Source organism: Labrus bergylta, chromosome 9 (genome assembly GCF_963930695.1).
Source record: "Labrus bergylta chromosome 9, fLabBer1.1, whole genome shotgun sequence".
NCBI classification, from domain to species: Eukaryota; Metazoa; Chordata; class Actinopteri; order Labriformes; family Labridae; genus Labrus; species Labrus bergylta.
Window position 1 is genome coordinate 16,381,422 of NC_089203.1, and position 17,703 is coordinate 16,399,124.

The 17,703-nt window shown below is 39.9% G+C and overlaps 3 protein-coding genes across 10 annotated transcripts in view; all 3 read right to left on the reverse strand.

Moving 5' to 3' along the window:
• LOC109979913 (protocadherin gamma-A11-like) overlaps positions 1–11,668 on the reverse strand; it is a 312,688-nt gene extending 301,020 nt beyond the window's left edge. For 4 of the 8 annotated variants that reach the window (XM_065958660.1, XM_065958639.1, XM_065958656.1 and 1 more), the window contains exon 1: positions 9,220–11,668. In XM_065958660.1, the coding sequence (XP_065814732.1) occupies positions 9,220–11,604 (2,385 nt within the window). In that variant the 5' untranslated portion in view covers positions 11,605–11,668. Of the gene's footprint in view, positions 1–173; positions 2,683–9,219 lie in introns of those variants that run through there. The other 4 variants (XM_065958659.1, XM_065958638.1, XM_065958655.1 and 1 more) reach the window with 1 other exon arrangement.
• Positions 4,465–7,159, reverse strand: LOC109990482 (protocadherin gamma-A12-like). Its single transcript, XM_029279060.2, has one exon. The coding sequence runs from the start codon at positions 7,000–7,002 to the stop codon at positions 4,603–4,605; it is 2,400 nt and encodes a 799-aa protein (XP_029134893.2). The 5' UTR covers positions 7,003–7,159; the 3' UTR covers positions 4,465–4,602.
• Positions 11,669–13,926: 2,258 nt separating the features above from the next.
• LOC136179958 (protocadherin beta-18-like) lies at positions 13,927–16,608 on the reverse strand. The gene has a single exon (XM_065958858.1). The coding sequence runs from the start codon at positions 16,461–16,463 to the stop codon at positions 14,040–14,042; it is 2,424 nt and encodes an 807-aa protein (XP_065814930.1). The 5' UTR covers positions 16,464–16,608; the 3' UTR covers positions 13,927–14,039.
• Positions 16,609–17,703: the final 1,095 nt, after the last annotated feature.

The window sequence follows — 17,703 nt, forward strand, 5'->3', positions numbered from 1 at the left end:
GAGCTAGTTAGAAACGAAAGGAAAAACAACAACATCACTTTAAATGTTTCAGGCGCTTTTAAAAATAATTTAATACCAAGTGAAGGAACATTGCTGCTGCCATAAACAAGAGTTAAACAGCTGGTCAAGCAAGACAAACTCAATACAATAAAACTACTCTAAAAAGGTCCTACCTCTAATGTAGTATCGAGGTCTTCAAAGGGGTCAGCAAAGTCTGTAGGGCTTTTCCTCAGAGTCTGGTCAGCAGGCAGTGTGTTGTCATTGTAAGATGACACAAACTTAAAGTCACTGGTTCGAGACCCTGTCGTCAGGTAGGCGTCATAATTGTAAGCGCTGCGTAAAGTCCCTGTGCCGTCAACATCTGCGTAATTAGGAGGAAGATACGCGCTGGGGATGGCGACTGCTCCGTCAAACAACAGTCTGGGCTTTCTCCTGCGACAAAACCTCACACCCATGATGATGATGATGAAGGTCAGAAAAAAGGTGGATACACACACCAGCGCGATGATCAGATAAGAGGTCAGTTTGGAGTTCTTCTCATCATAAGAAATGTCCTTCAGTTCTGGCACCTCAGCCAAGTTATCAGAAATCAGTAAATACATGGAACAGGTGGCAGACAGAGAGGGCTGTCCGTTATCTTTCACTGACACAATAAGGTTCTGTTTCATGCTGTCAGACTCAGAAATGTCCCGCTGGGTCCTGATCTCTCCGCTGTGGACACCAATAGTGAAAAGTCCCGGATCAGTGGATTTCACTATATGATAGGACAGCCAGGCGTTCTGTCCGGAGTCCGCGTCCACCGCTATCACTTTGGACACCAGAGAGCCTCCGTGTGCAGCTTTGGGGACCAGCTCGGTCATGAAGGAGTTGCCCTCCGGGGCGGGGTACAGTATCTGAGGAGAGTTATCATTCACATCCGATATGAACACACTCACGGTCACGTTGCTGCTGAGTGGAGGAGAACCGTTGTCTCTGGCCATCACGTGCACTTTAAAGCTCCTGAACTGTTCATAATCAAACGACCTCACAGCGTGGATCACCCCCGTGTCTCCGTTCACTGACACATAGGAGGACACCGGGGCACCGTTCACCTCACCGGATAACAGAGAATAAACCACTGTACCGTTCTGTCTCCAGTCGGGGTCTCGAGCACTAACGGAACATAAAGTGGAGCCAGGTTTGTTATTTTCACTCACATATGCGCTGTACGACTGTTCCTCAAACACAGGTGGGTTGTCGTTGATGTCTGCTACAGATAACTGAACAGTTTTAGAGGAGGACAGAGGTGGAGAGCCCTCGTCAGTGGCAGTGATTGTAATGTTGTAATCAGACACTAGTTCACGGTCCAGTTGTCCTGTGCTCACCACAGAATAATAGTTTTTAATAGAAGGAACCAATTTAAAAGGGATATTTTGCTGAATGGAGCAGCGGACCTGCCTGTTAGTCTCAGAGTCTCTATCCTGCACATTAATGATGCCCACCTCTGTACCAGGTGACACGTTCTCAGGTATGGGGTTAGTCAGTGATTTCATGTATATCACTGGAGCATTGTCATTCACATCACTAACATCTATTATAACTTTTGCGTATGAGGCAAGACCTAAACCATCTTTTGCTTTCACTCTGATTTCAAATGAATTACTTTCCTCAAAGTCAATCACACCAGTTACTTTAATTTCTCCAGTTTTTGGATCTATAGAAAACAAATTCACATCCATATCAGATATGTGACCGAAGTCATAACTCACATCTCCATTGACTCCTTCATCTGCGTCTGTAGCACTGACAGTAATGACAATGGTATCTAAAGGAGAGTTTTCAGGCAGACTGGCTTTATAGACGGCCTGACTGAACACTGGGGCGTTATCATTAGCATCCAGTACAGTGACGTGTATGACTACAGTACCTGATCTCTGAGGAGAGCCTCCATCTAAAGCTGTGAGGAGCAAATTGATCTCCTTCTGTTTCTCTCGATCGAGTTTATTATCCAGCACGATTTCAACCCTATTGTTGTCCACTGATAAAATGAAATGGTCATTTTTTTGGAGGTTGTACCTTTGAACAGCATTTTGACCAATATCTGCGTCATGGGCCTCCTCGATAGAAAAGCGGTTTCCCTTTTCAGCTGACTCGCGTATTTCCATCTCAACCAAATTCTCGGTGAATTGTGGCGAGTTGTCGTTAACATCTTGAACATGAATACTAACACGATGAAGCTCCAGAGGATTTTCTAACACCAGATCTACTTTAACAACACACGAGGGTTTCTTGCCACAAAGGCTTTCTCTGTCCATTCTCTCCGATGTGATCAAATCTCCGGTATTCAGATTGATGTCACAGTACCTTTTCCGAGTTCCCTCAAAATCCAAACGGGCCTGTCGAGAAACAAAAGTCCTTAGATCAAGACCGAGATCTTTGGCTACATTCCCAATGACAGTCCCACGTTTCATCTCTTCTGGTATGGAATAACTCAGGTCTCCATTAACGAGGTGCAACGTTACAAAGAAGGATGTGAAGAAGAAGATCGGACGAAGCAGTGAAAATCCTTTGTCTGTCATCCTGACACAAAACGGGCATTCGGACTTCGCAACTTCTTGTCTAGAGCGATTCAACACATATATCCCACAAAAAAGGTCAAAGACTCAATACTGCAACTGATGCCTCGGTGCTCATAAACCTATGTTTGCGGATTCAACCCTCCCCTGGAAAAATACAACTGATATTCATTTGGTGTTAGTGGGTGGACTTGTTCGTGTTAAGTTTCTGTCAGCCAATAGCGACACCATGAGTCGCTTTTTATCTCTACACTGTTATGTTATGATATTTTCTGCACTCAGTCCATGAAAACCACAACGACATATTAACTAAAGAACAGAAGCCCAATAACCAATACATTTCAAATTATTATTGATAAAGCACACAAAGCAAGATACAAACGTTGAAGATGAGGGAGACAATTGAATGCAATAACAATCTTGTCCTCATCACTTTACAACTTACTCAACTTTAATGACAACACTTCATGTCATGATCACAACATTAGCTTGCAGCTACAGCTTAATAAAGATGCAATATTCAGCACCATGGACAGCGGTAGGAAATGAAGTCATTTCAAATGCTTTTTTAAAGGTTAGAACACATATCGAAAAAATGTTCCGTTTGAAGTGTAAGGCATACAATAGTCTTCATATATGTAAAACTATGAACAGCAAAATATATTAAAATTGTGAAAAGTGTTGTTCTTTCTGGAGAAAACAAACACATAATATATTATTATACCTAAATTAAATGACAGATAAAGTAAAAATGCATAAATGATCAAGAAGATCTTCACTGTTCAAACTCCATTTTTTTACTTGGATGTCACTAACAAATACAAAGTTCTATATTGAAGGCGAGAGGTTACAAACCTTGAACTTAGCCCCCTCCATAGGGTCGAAAAAACGGAGGTGATACAATTATTGTGAAAGAGAACACAAGAAAAACTTCTGTCATGCTAGTTTATTTATGTTTATTTTTCCACTGAGTCTATCTCTGATTTAATTACCATGAGTGTTTTCGCTAAATTATAGATTTTTTTAATTTTCTGAGCCAAAAATGGATGTACAAATTAACCATCTATAAAATTGAGAAGGAATATCTCTCAGTGGATCAAGTGCTAAAAACTCGTAATCTAAAACCTGTTAAAAATGCTAAATCAAAGACTCCTTTGTTGTAACGAGTCAAAAGTCAGAAAGGCTGTGAGCCACTGATTCTATATCAACATTTACAAGCAAAATTTTCTTCACACTGTCATTTTTAAATCTTCTAACGTTTACTATTACATAAGGAAGAAGAAGCGGAATAATGTCTCAGAAGTTTAGAAAGTTCAAATATCAAAAAAATAAATACTTGAAGTCTCAAAGTATTGTACACAGAAACCGTGCTACAGTAAATTAATTTAAAACCTTTGAGCCATAGTCAAAGATTTAACTCCAGCTAGACCAATCAAAACAAATTTAAACAGTGATAAAGAGTTATAACTATTGAAGTCGTTGGTGATTAGCAATGATTGTTAACAGCAAACAATACATTGCACAACTATTTTTCTTATTGCAGAGAATACAAATGTAATACTTATTACATCCGTCAAAAAGTCTCTTTCATTTGTAAGGGACAGGAATTTAATTTCTCCATCACTGCCTAAGTTTTCTGAGAAAACAACGAAGGCAGAAACAACTCACTGGTCTTTATCTATCGTGAGATTCTAGTTTCCAAAGCAATAAATAATTTTTCCATTCAAGTATGTCAATACTTATCCATTTGTACAACCACTCATTCAACTATGTTAATTACTTTTTGGCATAAGTGTTCATATGTACCTTTATGAAAGAAGACCAAAATACAGGATCCATCTAAAACGGTTTTTGACAACAGAGTAGAAGTGACACAAACCTAAATACATGAGCTAGTTAGAAACGAAAGGAAAAACAACAACATCACTTTAAATGTTTCAGGCGCTTTTAAAAATAATTTAATACCAAGTGAAGGAACATTGCTGCTGCCATAAACAAGAGTTAAACAGCTGGTCAAGCAAGACAAACTCAATACAATAAAACTACTCTAAAAAGGTCCTACCTCTAATGTAGTATCGAGGTCTTCAAAGGGGTCAGCAAAGTCAGTAGGGCTTTTCCTCAGAGTCTGGTCAGCAGGCAGTGTGTTGTCATTGTAAGATGACACAAACTTAAAGTCACTGGTTCGAGACCCTGTCGTCAGGTAGGCGTCATAATTGTAAGCGCTGCGTAAAGTCCCTGTGCCGTCAACATCTGCGTAATTAGGAGGAAGATACGCGCTGGGGATGGCGACTGCTCCGTCAAACAACAGTCTGGGCTTTCTCCTGCGACAAAACCTCACACCCATGATAATGATGATGAAGGTCAGAAAAAAGGTGGACACACACACCAGCGCGATGATCAGATAAGAGGTCAGTTTGGAGTTCTTCTCATCATAAGAAATGTCCTTCAGTTCTGGCACCTCAGCCAAGTTATCAGAAATCAGTAAATACATGGAACAGGTGGCAGACAGAGAGGGCTGTCCGTTATCTTTCACTGACACAATAAGGTTCTGTTTCATGCTGTCAGACTCAGAAATGTCCCGCTGGGTCCTGATCTCTCCGCTGTGGACACCAATAGTGAAAAGTCCCGGATCAGTGGATTTCACTATATGATAGGACAGCCAGGCGTTCTGTCCGGAGTCCGCGTCCACCGCTATCACTTTGGACACCAGAGAGCCTCCGTGTGCAGCTTTGGGGACCAGCTCGGTCATGAAGGAGTTGCCCTCCGGGGCGGGGTACAGTATCTGAGGAGAGTTGTCATTCACATCCGATATGAACACACTCACGGTCACGTTGCTGCTGAGCGGAGGAGAACCGTTGTCTCTGGCCATCACGTGCACTTTAAAGCTCCTGAACTGTTCATAATCAAACGACCTCACAGCGTGGATCACCCCCGTGTCTCCGTTCACTGACACATAGGAGGACACCGGGGCACCGTTCACCTCACCGGATAACAGAGAATAAACCACTGTACCGTTCTGTCTCCAGTCGGGGTCTCGAGCACTAACGGAACATAAAGTGGAGCCAGGTTTGTTATTTTCACTCACATATGCGCTGTACGACTGTTCCTCAAACACAGGTGGGTTGTCGTTGATGTCTGCTACAGATAACTGAACAGTTTTAGAGGAGGACAGAGGTGGAGAGCCCTCGTCAGTGGCAGTGATTGTAATGTTGTAATCAGACACTAGTTCACGGTCCAGTTGTCCTGTGCTCACCACAGAATAATAGTTTTTAATAGAAGGAACCAACTTAAAAGGGACATTCTGCTGAATGGAGCAGCGGACCTGCCTGTTAGTCTCGGAGTCTCTATCCTGCACGTTAATGATGCCCACCTCTGTACCAGGTGACACGTTCTCAGGTATGGGGTTAGTCAGTGATTTCAGGTATATCACTGGAGCATTGTCATTTACATCACTAACATCTATTATAACTTTAGCGTACGAGGTAAGACCTAGGCCATCTTTCGCTTGCACTCTCATTTCAAATGAACTACTTTCCTCAAAGTCAATCACACCAGTTACTTTAATTTCTCCAGTTTTAGGATCAATAGAAAAAACATTTACCTCGTCATCAGACACGTGACCAAAGTCATATGTCACATCTCCGTTAACTCCTTCATCTGCGTCTGTAGCACTTACTTTAATCACTATGGTATTTAAAGGGGAGTTTTCAGGTAGACTTGCTTTATAAACGGCCTGACTGAACACTGGGGCGTTATCATTAGCATCCAGCACAGTGACGTGTATGACTACAGTACCTGATCTCTGAGGAGAGCCTCCATCTAAAGCTGTGAGGAGCAAATTGATCTCCTTCTGCTTCTCTCGATCGAGTTTATTATCCAGCACGAGTTCAACCCTATTGTTGTCCACTGATAAAATGAAATGGTCATTCTTTTGGAGGTTGTAGCTTTGAACAGCATTTTGACCAATATCTGCGTCATGGGCCTCCTCGATAGAAAAGCGGTTTCCCTTTTCAGCTGACTCCCATATTTCCACTTCGAACAAATTTTCTCTGAATTTTGGCGAATGATCATTAACATCTTGAACATGAATACTAACACGATGAAGCTCCAGAGGATTTTCTAAAACCAGATCTACTTTAACAACACACGAGGGTTTCTTGCCACAAAGGCTTTCTCTGTCCATTCTCTCCGATGTCATCAAATCTCCGGTATTCAGATTGATGTCACAGTACCTTTTCCGAGTTCCCTCAAAATCCAAACGGGCCTGTCGAGAAACAAAAGTCTTCAGATCAAGATCGAGATCTTTGGCTACATTTCCAATGACAGTCCCACGTTTCATCTCTTCTGGTATGGAATAACTCAGGTCTCCATTAACGAGGTGCAACGTTACAAAGAAGGATGTGAAGAAGAAGATCGGACGAAGCAGTGAAAATCCTTTGTCTGTCATCCTGACACAAAACGCGCTTTCGGACTTCGCAACTTCTTGTTTGGAGCGATTCAAGACATATATCCCACAAAAAAGTTCAAAGACTCAATACTGCAACTGATGCCTCGGTGCTCATAAACCTATGTTTGCGGATTCAACCCTCTCCTGGAAGAATACAACTGATATTCATTTGGTGTTAGTGGGTGGACTTGTTCGTGTTAAGTTTCTGTCAGCCAATAGCGACACCATGAGTCGCTTTTTATCTCTACACTGTTATGTTATGATATTTTCTGCACTCAGTCCATGAAAACCACAACGACATATTAACTAAAGAACAGAAGCCCAATAAGCAATATATTTCAAATTATTATTGTAAAAGCGCTTAAAGCAAGATACAAACGTTGAAGATGAGGGGGACAATCGAATGCAATAACAAAATGTAATCTTGTCCTCATCACTATAAAACTTACTCAACTTTAATATAAACAGTTCATGTCATTATCAAAACATTAGCTTGCAGCTACAGCTTAACAGAGGTGCAATATTCAGCACCATGGACAGCGGTAGGAAATGAAGAAATTTGAAATGCATATTTAAAGGTTATAACATATATCTAAAAAATGTTCCGTTTGAAGTGTAAGACCTACAATAGTCTTCAGAAGTATAATAATATGTAGAGAAAATTATCTTAAAATTGTGCAAGTTCCTAATATGGGAGAAAACAAACATGTATTTTCTCTTTCTACTTCAGTCTAGAATTTTATTTTCTCATCATAGGTACATTTTGTACATAGATTTTTATTTATTTTCCTGAGCCAATAAGAGATGTACAAATTAACCATCTATTAAATTGAGAGGGAATATCTCTCAGTTGATGAAGTACTAAAAACTCCTAATCTAAAACGTGTTAAAAATGCTCTTCCAAACACTACTTTTTTGTAATGAGTCACAAGTCAGAAAGGCTCTGAGCCACTGATTCTATATCAACATTTACAGGCAAAATATTCATGAGATTGTAATTTTAAAAACTTATAATGTTTACTGTTATATAATGGAGTTGAAAATAAAAAATGTCTCAGAAATTTAGAAAGTGGAAATATATATTTAAAAAATACTCAAAGTCTCTATAAATCTTACACAGAAACTGGGCTTGAGGAAGTTCATTAAAAACCTTTGAGTTATGTTGAATGATTTAACTCTAGCTTCAAAGACACTCGTGATTGAAAACAAACACATACTGTTGAGCAGCTGTTTAAGAATTCCAAAACACCTTTATGGATGAAACTAAACATACCAAAAACAGAATATAACGCTTCAACCGAACTGTGGGTGAGTACGAAATGAAAAGAGATGAAACATTCAGGAGAATAACCACAATTCAAAATTGATTTTTGTGATTTTTAAAAGAGCACTATATTTATTCTAATTGTATTAAAGACAAGAAATGTGCATGTATTCTGGAATATATAACTCGTTCAGTACATACATATTTTTCAACGTGGTTCAAAAAATAAGTATATCTATGGTTACAGTTTGGAATGGAAAGTATTTAAGCACTACAAACGATTACTTTTAGGTGGAATAGGAAAGGATGAATAATGTGATCATGAGACAAAGATACTGCCTGTTAGAGTGGACTCCTATACCTGTCCAGCATTCTTGGAGTTCATGAATGTGAAAAAGCTTCCGAGCTTAAAAAACTGACACCTTTCAAAGGCTGACAAACAAAAGGTATCTTCCCATAAATAAATCATTTCCTAGGATACAAGCTTTATACTTATAACATGTATCTTAAGGGCTCTTTCATTTTTAAGTGACATGAATTGAAAGTCTACTGGTCTTTATCTACCATAAGACTCCAGATTCCAAAGGAATACATCATTTTTGCATTCAGGAAAGTCAATACTTATCCGTTTGTACAACCACTTAATGAAATATTTTAATTACTATTTGCAAAGAGTTAATGTGTACTTTTATGAAAGTAGACCCAAGAACAGAATCCATTTAAAAATGATATTCACAACAGAAGGGTCTTATCAAAAACGTTCAAGCACTTCATAAGTGAAACAACAGGAACAACACCAACAACAAAAACCTTTAAATGTTTCTTACACTTATGAAAATCATTTAGTAGAAGTGAAGAAACATTTCTGTTGCCATATCAATAATTAAACAGATGGCCAAGCAATCCAAACGCAATCAATAGAAAACTATTTAACTACTCCAAAAAGGTCCTACCTCTAATGAAGAATCGAGGTCTTCAAAGGGGTCAGCAAAGTCTGTCGGGCTTTTCCTCAGAGTCTGGTCAGCAGGCAGTGTGTTGTCATTGTAAGATGACACAAACTTAAAGTCACTGGTTCGAGACCCTGTCGTCAGGTAGGCGTCATAATTGTAAGCGCTGCGTAAAGTCCCTGTGCCGTCAACATCTGCGTAATTAGGAGGAAGATACGCGCTGGGGATGGCGACTGCTCCGTCAAACAACAGTCTGGGCTTTCTCCTGCGACAAAACCTCACACCCATGATGATGATGATGAAGGTCAGAAAAAAGGTGGACACACACACCAGCGCGATGATCAGATAAGAGGTCAGTTTGGAGTTCTTCTCATCATAAGAAATGTCCTTCAGTTCTGGCACCTCAGCCAAGTTATCAGAAATCAGTAAATACATGGAACAGGTGGCAGACAGAGAGGGCTGTCCGTTATCTTTCACTGACACAATAAGGTTCTGTTTCATGCTGTCAGACTCAGAAATGTCCCGCTGGGTCCTGATCTCTCCGCTGTGGACACCAATAGTGAAAAGTCCCGGATCAGTGGATTTCACTATATGATAGGACAGCCAGGCGTTCTGTCCGGAGTCCGCGTCCACCGCTATCACTTTGGACACCAGAGAGCTTCCGTGTGCAGCTTTGGGGACCAGCTCGGTCATGAAGGAGTTGCCCTCCGGGGCGGGGTACAGTATCTGAGGAGAGTTATCATTCACATCCGATATGAACACACTCACGGTCACGTTGCTGCTGAGTGGAGGAGAACCGTTGTCTCTGGCCATCACGTGCACTTTAAAGCTCCTGAACTGTTCATAATCAAACGACCTCACAGCGTGGATCACCCCCGTGTCTCCGTTTACAGACACATAAGAGGACACCGGGGCACCGTTCACCTCACCGGATAACAGAGAATAAACCACTGTACCGTTCTGTCTCCAGTCGGGGTCTCGAGCACTAACGGAACATAAAGTGGAGCCAGGTTTGTTATTTTCACTCACATATGCGCTGTACGACTGTTCCTCAAACAAAGGTGGGTTGTCGTTGATGTCTGCTACAGATAACTGAACAGTTTTAGAGGAGGACAGAGGTGGAGAGCCCTCGTCAGTGGCAGTGATTGTAATGTTGTAATCAGACACTAGTTCACGGTCCAGTTGTCCTGTGCTCACCACAGAATAATAGTTTTTAATAGAAGGAACCAACTTAAAAGGGACATTTTGCTGAATGGAGCAGCGGACCTGTCTGTTAGTCTCAGAGTCTCTATCCTGCACGTTAATGATGCCAACCTCTGTACCAGGTGACACGTTCTCAGGTATGGGGTTAGTCAGTGATTTCAGGTATATCACTGGAGCATTGTCATTCACATCACTGACATCTATTATAACTTTGGCGTATGAGGTAAGACCTAAACCATCTTTTGCTTTCACTCTCATTTCAAATGAACTACTTTCCTCAAAGTCAATCACACCAGTTACTTTAATTGCTCCAGTTTTGGGATCTATAGAAAACAAATTCACATCCATATCAGACACGTGACCGAAGTCATATGTCACATCTCCGTTAACTCCTTCATCTGCGTCTGTAGCACTTACTTTGATCACTATGGTATCTAAAGGAGAGTTTTCAGGCAGACTGGCTTTATAAACGGCCTGACTGAACACTGGGGCGTTATCATTAGCATCCAGCACTGTGACGTGTATGACTACAGTACCTGATCTCTGAGGAGAGCCTCCATCTAAAGCTGTGAGGAGCAAATTGATCTCCTTCTGTTTCTCTCGATCGAGTTTATTATCCAGCACGAGTTCAACCTTATTGTTGTCCACTGATAAAATGAAATGGTCATTTTTTTGGAGGTTGTACCTTTGAACAGCATTTTGACCAATATCTGCGTCATGGGCCTCCTCGATAGAAAAGCGGTTACCCTTGTCAGCCAACTCGTGTATTTCCATCTCAACCAAATTCTCGGTGAATTGTGGCGAGTTGTCGTTAACATCTTGAACATGAATACTAACACGATGAAGCTCCAGAGGATTTTCTAACACCAGATCTACTTTAACAACACACGAGGGTTTCTTGCCACAAAGGCTTTCTCTGTCCATTCTCTCCGATGTCATCAAATCTCCGGTATTCAGATTGATGTCACAGTACCTTTTCCGAGTTCCCTCAAAATCCAAACGGGCCTGTCGAGAAACAAAGGTCCTAAGATCAAGACCGAGATCTTTGGCTACATTCCCAATGACAGTCCCGCGTTTCATCTCTTCTGGTATGGAATAACTCAGGTCTCCATTAACGAGGTGCAACGTTACAAAGAAGGATGTGAAGAAGAAAGTCGGACGAAGCAGTGAAAATCCTTTGTCTGTCATCCTGACACAAAACGCGTATTCGGACTTCGCAACTTCTTGTTTGGAGCGATTCAACACATATATCCCACAAAAAAGGTCAAAGACTCAGTACTGCAAATGATGCCTCGGTGCTCATAAACCTATGTTTGCGGATTCAACCCTCCTCTGGAAAAATACAACTGATATTCATTTGGTGTTAGTGGGTGGACTTGTTCGTGTTCAGTTTCTGTCAGCCAATAGCGACACCATGAGTCGCTTTTTATCTCTACACTCTTATGTTATGATATTTTCTGCACTCAGTCCATGAAAACCACAACGACATATTAACTAAAGAACAGAAGCCCAATAAACAATATATTTCAAATTATTATTGTAAAAGCGCTAAAAGCAAGATACAAACGTTGATGATGAGGGAGACAATCGAATGCAATAACAACATGTAATCTTGTCCTCATCACTTTAAAACTTACTCAACTTTAATGCCAACACTTCATGTCATGATCAAAACATTAGCTTGTAGCTACAGCTTAACAGAGATGCAATATTCAGCACCATGGACAGCGGAAGGAGATGAAGTCATTTCAAATGCTTATTTAAAGGTTAGAACACATATCTAAAAAATGTTCCGTTTGAAGTGTAGGGCCTACAATAGTCTTCAGAACTTTAAAAATATGAAATTAAAATAACTTAAAATTGTGAAAAGTTTTGTTCTTTCTGGAGAAAACAAACACATAATATAGTATTATACCTACATGAAATGACAGGTAAAATAATAATTCATAAATGATCAAGAAGATCTTCACTATTAGAAACTTATTCTTTTTTAGTTGGATGCCACTAACAAATACAAAGTTTTTAAGTCAAGGGAAGAGGTTACAAACCTTGAACTTTGCCCCCTCCGTAGGGTCAATAAAATGGAGGGGTTATACAATTATTGTGGAAGAGAACACAAGAAAAACTTCTGTCATGCTAGTTTATTTAATTTTCTATTTCTACCAAAGTCTACAATTTGATATCCTTAACATGAGTGAATTGTCTAAATAGATTTGTTTTATTTTCCTGAGCCAATAACAGATGTACAAATTAACCATCTATAAAATTGAGAGGGAATATCTCTCAGTGGATCAAGTGCTAAAAATTCTTAATCTAAAACCTGTTAAAATGCTCAATCAAACACTACTTTTTTGTAATGAGTCACAAGTCAGAAAGGCTGTGAGCCACTGATTCTATATCAACACTTACAAGCAAAATGTTCATGAGATTGTAATTTTAAAAACTTATAATGTTTACTGTTATATAATGGAGTTGAAAATAAAAAATGTCTAGGAAATTTAGAAGGTGGAAATATATATTTAAAAAACACTCAAAGTCTCTATGAATCTTACACAGAAACTGTGCTTGAGGAAGTTCATTTAAAACCTCTGCGTTATGGTCAATGATTTAACTCCAGCTTCATCAAAGACACTCGTGATTGAAAACAAACACATATTGTTGAGCTGCTGTTTAAGAATTCCAAAACACCTTTATGGATGAAACTAAACATACCAATAACATAATATAACACTTCAACCTAACTGTGGGTGAGTACGAAATAAAAAGAGATGAAACAGTCAGGAGAATAACCACAATTCAAAAATTGATTTTTGTGATTTTTAAAAGAGGACTATATTTATTCTAATTGTAGCAAAGAAAAAAAAATGCATATATTCTGGAATATATAACTCGTTCAGTACATACACATTTTTCAACGTGGTCAAAAAAATAAGTATATCTATGGTTCCAGTTTGGAATAGAAAGTATTTAAGCTCTACAAACGGTTACTTTTAGGTGGAATAGGAAAGGATGAACAATGTGATCATGAGACAAAGATACTGCCTGTTAGAGTGGTCTTCTATACCTGTCCAGTATTCTTGGACTCCATGAATGTGAGAAAGCTTCAGAGTTTAAAAAAATTGACACCTTTCAAAGGCTGACAAACAAAATATATCTTCCCATAAATAAATCATTTCCTAGAATACAAGCGTTATACTTATAAGATGTATCTAAAGCGCTCTTTCATTTTTAAGTGACATGAATTGAAAGTCTCCTGGTCTTCATCTACCATAAGACTCCAGTTTCCAAAGGAATACATCATTTTTGCATTCAGGAAAGTCAATACTTATCCGTTTGTACAACCACTTAATGAAATATTTTAATTACTATTTGCAAAGAGTTAATGTGTACTTTTATAAAAGTAGGCCCAAGAACAGAATCCATCATCCATAAAAATGATAGTCACAAAAGAAGGGTATTATCAAAAACGTTCAAGCATTTCATAAGTGAAACAACAGGAACAATACCAACAACAAAAATCTTTAAATGTTTCTTACACTTCTGAAAATCAGTTTATAGAAGAGAAGAAACATCTATGTTGCCATATCAATAATTAAACAGATGGCCAAGCAATCCAAACGCAATCAATAGAAAACCATTAAACTATTCCAAAAAGGTCCTACCTCTAATGAAGAATCGAGGTCTTCAAAGGGGTCAGCAAAGTCTGTCGGGCTTTTCCTCAGAGTCTGGTCAGCAGGCAGTGTGTTGTCATTGTAAGATGACACAAACTTAAAGTCACTGGTTCGAGACCCTGTCGTCAGGTAGGCGTCATAATTGTAAGCGCTGCGTAAAGTCCCTGTGCCGTCAACATCTGCGTAATTAGGAGGAAGATAAGCGCTGGGGATGGCGACTGCTCCGTCAAACAACAGTCTGGGCTTTCTCCTGCGACAAAACCTCACACCCATGATGATGATGATGAAGGTCAGAAAAAAGGTGGACACACACACCAGCGCGATGATCAGATAAGAGGTCAGTTTGGAGTTCTTCTCATCATAAGAAATGTCCTTCAGTTCTGGCACCTCAGCCAAGTTATCAGAAATCAGTAAATACATGGAACAGGTGGCAGACAGAGAGGGCTGTCCGTTATCTTTCACTGACACAATAAGGTTCTGTTTCATGCTGTCAGACTCAGAAATGTCCCGCTGGGTCCTGATCTCTCCGCTGTGGACACCAATAGTGAAAAGTCCCGGATCAGTGGATTTCACTATATGATAGGACAGCCAGGCGTTCTGTCCGGAGTCCGCGTCCACCGCTATCACTTTGGACACCAGAGAGCCTCCGTGTGCAGCTTTGGGGACCAACTCGGTCATGAAGGAGTTGCCCTCCGGGGCGGGGTACAGTATCTGAGGAGAGTTGTCATTCACATCCGATATGAACACACTCACGGTCACGTTGCTGCTGAGTGGAGGAGAACCGTTGTCTCTGGCCATCACGTGCACTTTAAAGCTCCTGAACTGTTCATAATCAAACGATCTCACAGCGTGGATCACCCCCGTGTCTCCGTTCACTGACACATAGGAGGACACCGGGGCACCGTTCACCTCACCGGATAACAGAGAATAAACCACTGTACCGTTCTGTCTCCAGTCGGGGTCTCGAGCACTAACGGAACATAAAGTGGAGCCAGGTTTGTTATTTTCACTCACATATGCGCTGTACGACTGTTCCTCAAACACAGGTGGGTTGTCGTTGATGTCTGCTACAGATAACTGAACAGTTTTAGAGGAGGACAGAGGTGGAGAGCCCTCGTCAGTGGCAGTGATTGTAATGTTGTAATCAGACACTAGTTCACGGTCCAGTTGTCCTGTGCTCACCACAGAATAATAGTTTTTAATAGAAGGAACCAACTTAAAAGGGACATTCTGCTGAATGGAGCAGCGGACCTGTCCGTTAGTCTCAGAGTCTCTATCCTGCACGTTAATGATGCCCACCTCTGTACCAGGTGACACATTCTCAGGTATGGGGTTAGTCAGTGACTTCAGGTATATCACTGGAGCATTGTCATTCACATCACTGACATCTATTATAACTTTGGCATATGAGGTAAGACCTAAACCATCTTTCGCTTCCACCCTTATTTCAAATGAACTACTTTCCTCAAAGTCAATCACACCAGTTACTTTAATTTCTCCAGATTTTGGATCAATTGAAAAAACATTTACCTCGTCATCAGACACGTGACCAAAGTCATATGTCACATCTCCATTAACTCCTTCATCTACGTCTGTAGCACTGACAGTAATGACAATGGTGTCTAAAGGAGAGTTTTCAGGCAGACTGGCTTTATAGACGGCCTGACTGAACACTGGGGCGTTATCATTAGCATCCAGTACAGTGACGTGTATGACTACTGTACCTGATCTCTGAGGAGAGCCTCCATCTAAAGCTGTGAGGAGTAAATTAATCTCCTTCTGTTTCTCTCGATCAAGTTTATTGTCCAGCACGAGTTCAACCCTATTGTTGTCCACTGATAAAATGAAATGGTCATTTTTTTGGAGGTTGTACCTTTGAACAGCATTTTGACCAATATCTGCGTCATGGGCCTCCTCGATAGAAAAGCGGTTTCCCTTTTCAGCTGACTCGCTTATTTCCATCTCAATCAAATTCTTTTTGAATTTTGGCGAGTTGTCGTTAACATCTTGAACATGAATACTAACACGATGAAGCTCCAGAGGATTTTCTAACACCAGATCTACTTTAACAACACACGAGGGTTTCTTGCCACAAAGGCTTTCTCTGTCCATTCTCTCCGATGTCATCAAATCTCCGGTATTCAGATTGATGTCACAGTACCTTTTCCGAGTTCCCTCAAAATCCAAACGGGCCTGTCGAGAAACAAAGGTCCTAAGATCAAGACCGAGATCTTTGGCTACATTTCCAATCACAGACCCGCGTTTCATCTCTTCAGAAAGAGAATAACTCAGGTCTCCATGAACGAGGTGCAACGTTACAAAGAATGAGGCGAGGCAGAAGATCGGACGAAGCGGTAACAATTCTTTGTCAGTCATCCTGACACAAAACGCGCCTTCCGGCTGCAATATTTACTATCAAGTCAAAAGAATATTGTATACCGAAAAAAGTCACACAGTCAATAATCCAACAGATTCACCAGAGCACACAAACCTGTGTTCGTGGATTTAACCGACTATCTGGGAAAATGCTACTAATATACATCCAGTGGGGGTGGGTGGAGATGGATTTTTTTCATTTTCTGTCAGGCAACAGCGACACCCTGAGTTGCTTTGTATCTTTTGAAATATTTTGAACACAGTGTTATAACACAACAGAGTAAAATTCATTGAAGTCCAGCCGACGTGAAAGAAATATATGTTCAAAATTAAGAGCTACAAAGCCATTGACAAAGAGCGCTGGAAAATCATAAAATGTTACTGCATTTCTCTGTATCATCAGTACTCTCCATTAACATGCCTTATTTATATTGTGATACTTGAAAAAACACAAATCCGAAAATGAATTGGCACTACATTGTGTTATTTTAATTATTATCCTCGTAACAAAAAAAATGTATAATTAGTAAAAATAACATAAAAATCCTTTTTATCATGCTATTCAAATGTAGCAGTATGGCTAATAACAAAAGTAAGATCTGCAGGTTCACATGAGCACTGAGAGTCTTTCAGCACCATGGATAGTTACTTTCAAAAGAAGCAACAAAAGTAAAGAGCAGTGTCTCCTTCATACAACCATGCATTTTAAACTGGTTTCCTGTTTTTTATCAAACATAAGAAGAATCCACCTATGTGAGAATAAAGACTTCAAAAAACTTCAGAGGAAAACACTGACCAAATTAAAGTAGTTATGAACGTAAGTGATTCCACTTAGGAAAATCTGGCATATAAATACAGTTATTCAGCTATTGAACATGGAATAAAATGATGACGATTATGAAAAATTAATTGCGAAAATACGTTGAAACAAACTATGTAAACCTTTACTAAATGCATTGATTTCCAAACACTTGCACAAAGTGTATGATATATAAAGATATATATAAAAATAGATATACAGACGTGAATATAGATTACATAGACTTCTTGTTTTAATGTCCATCGTGTAAGATCTTAACAAGGCTAATTACTTTGGAATAAAATAGTATGTTGAAAAAAGACTAATTCTCATGATCTTTTGTAAGCTTTTGGTTTACAAGCCAAAACATCTATTTTCGTCGGGAAGGTCAAATCATGACTGAGTTGTAAAACCATTCAACACTAGCTTAAAATGGGAATT

Bases quoted from the DNA above. Each gene is read 5' to 3' on its own strand.
- LOC109990482 (XM_029279060.2), bottom strand. From the start codon at position 7,002: ATGACAGACAAAGGATTTTCACTGCTTCGTCCGATCTTCTTCTTCACA.
- LOC136179958 (XM_065958858.1), bottom strand. From the start codon at position 16,463: ATGACTGACAAAGAATTGTTACCGCTTCGTCCGATCTTCTGCCTCGCC.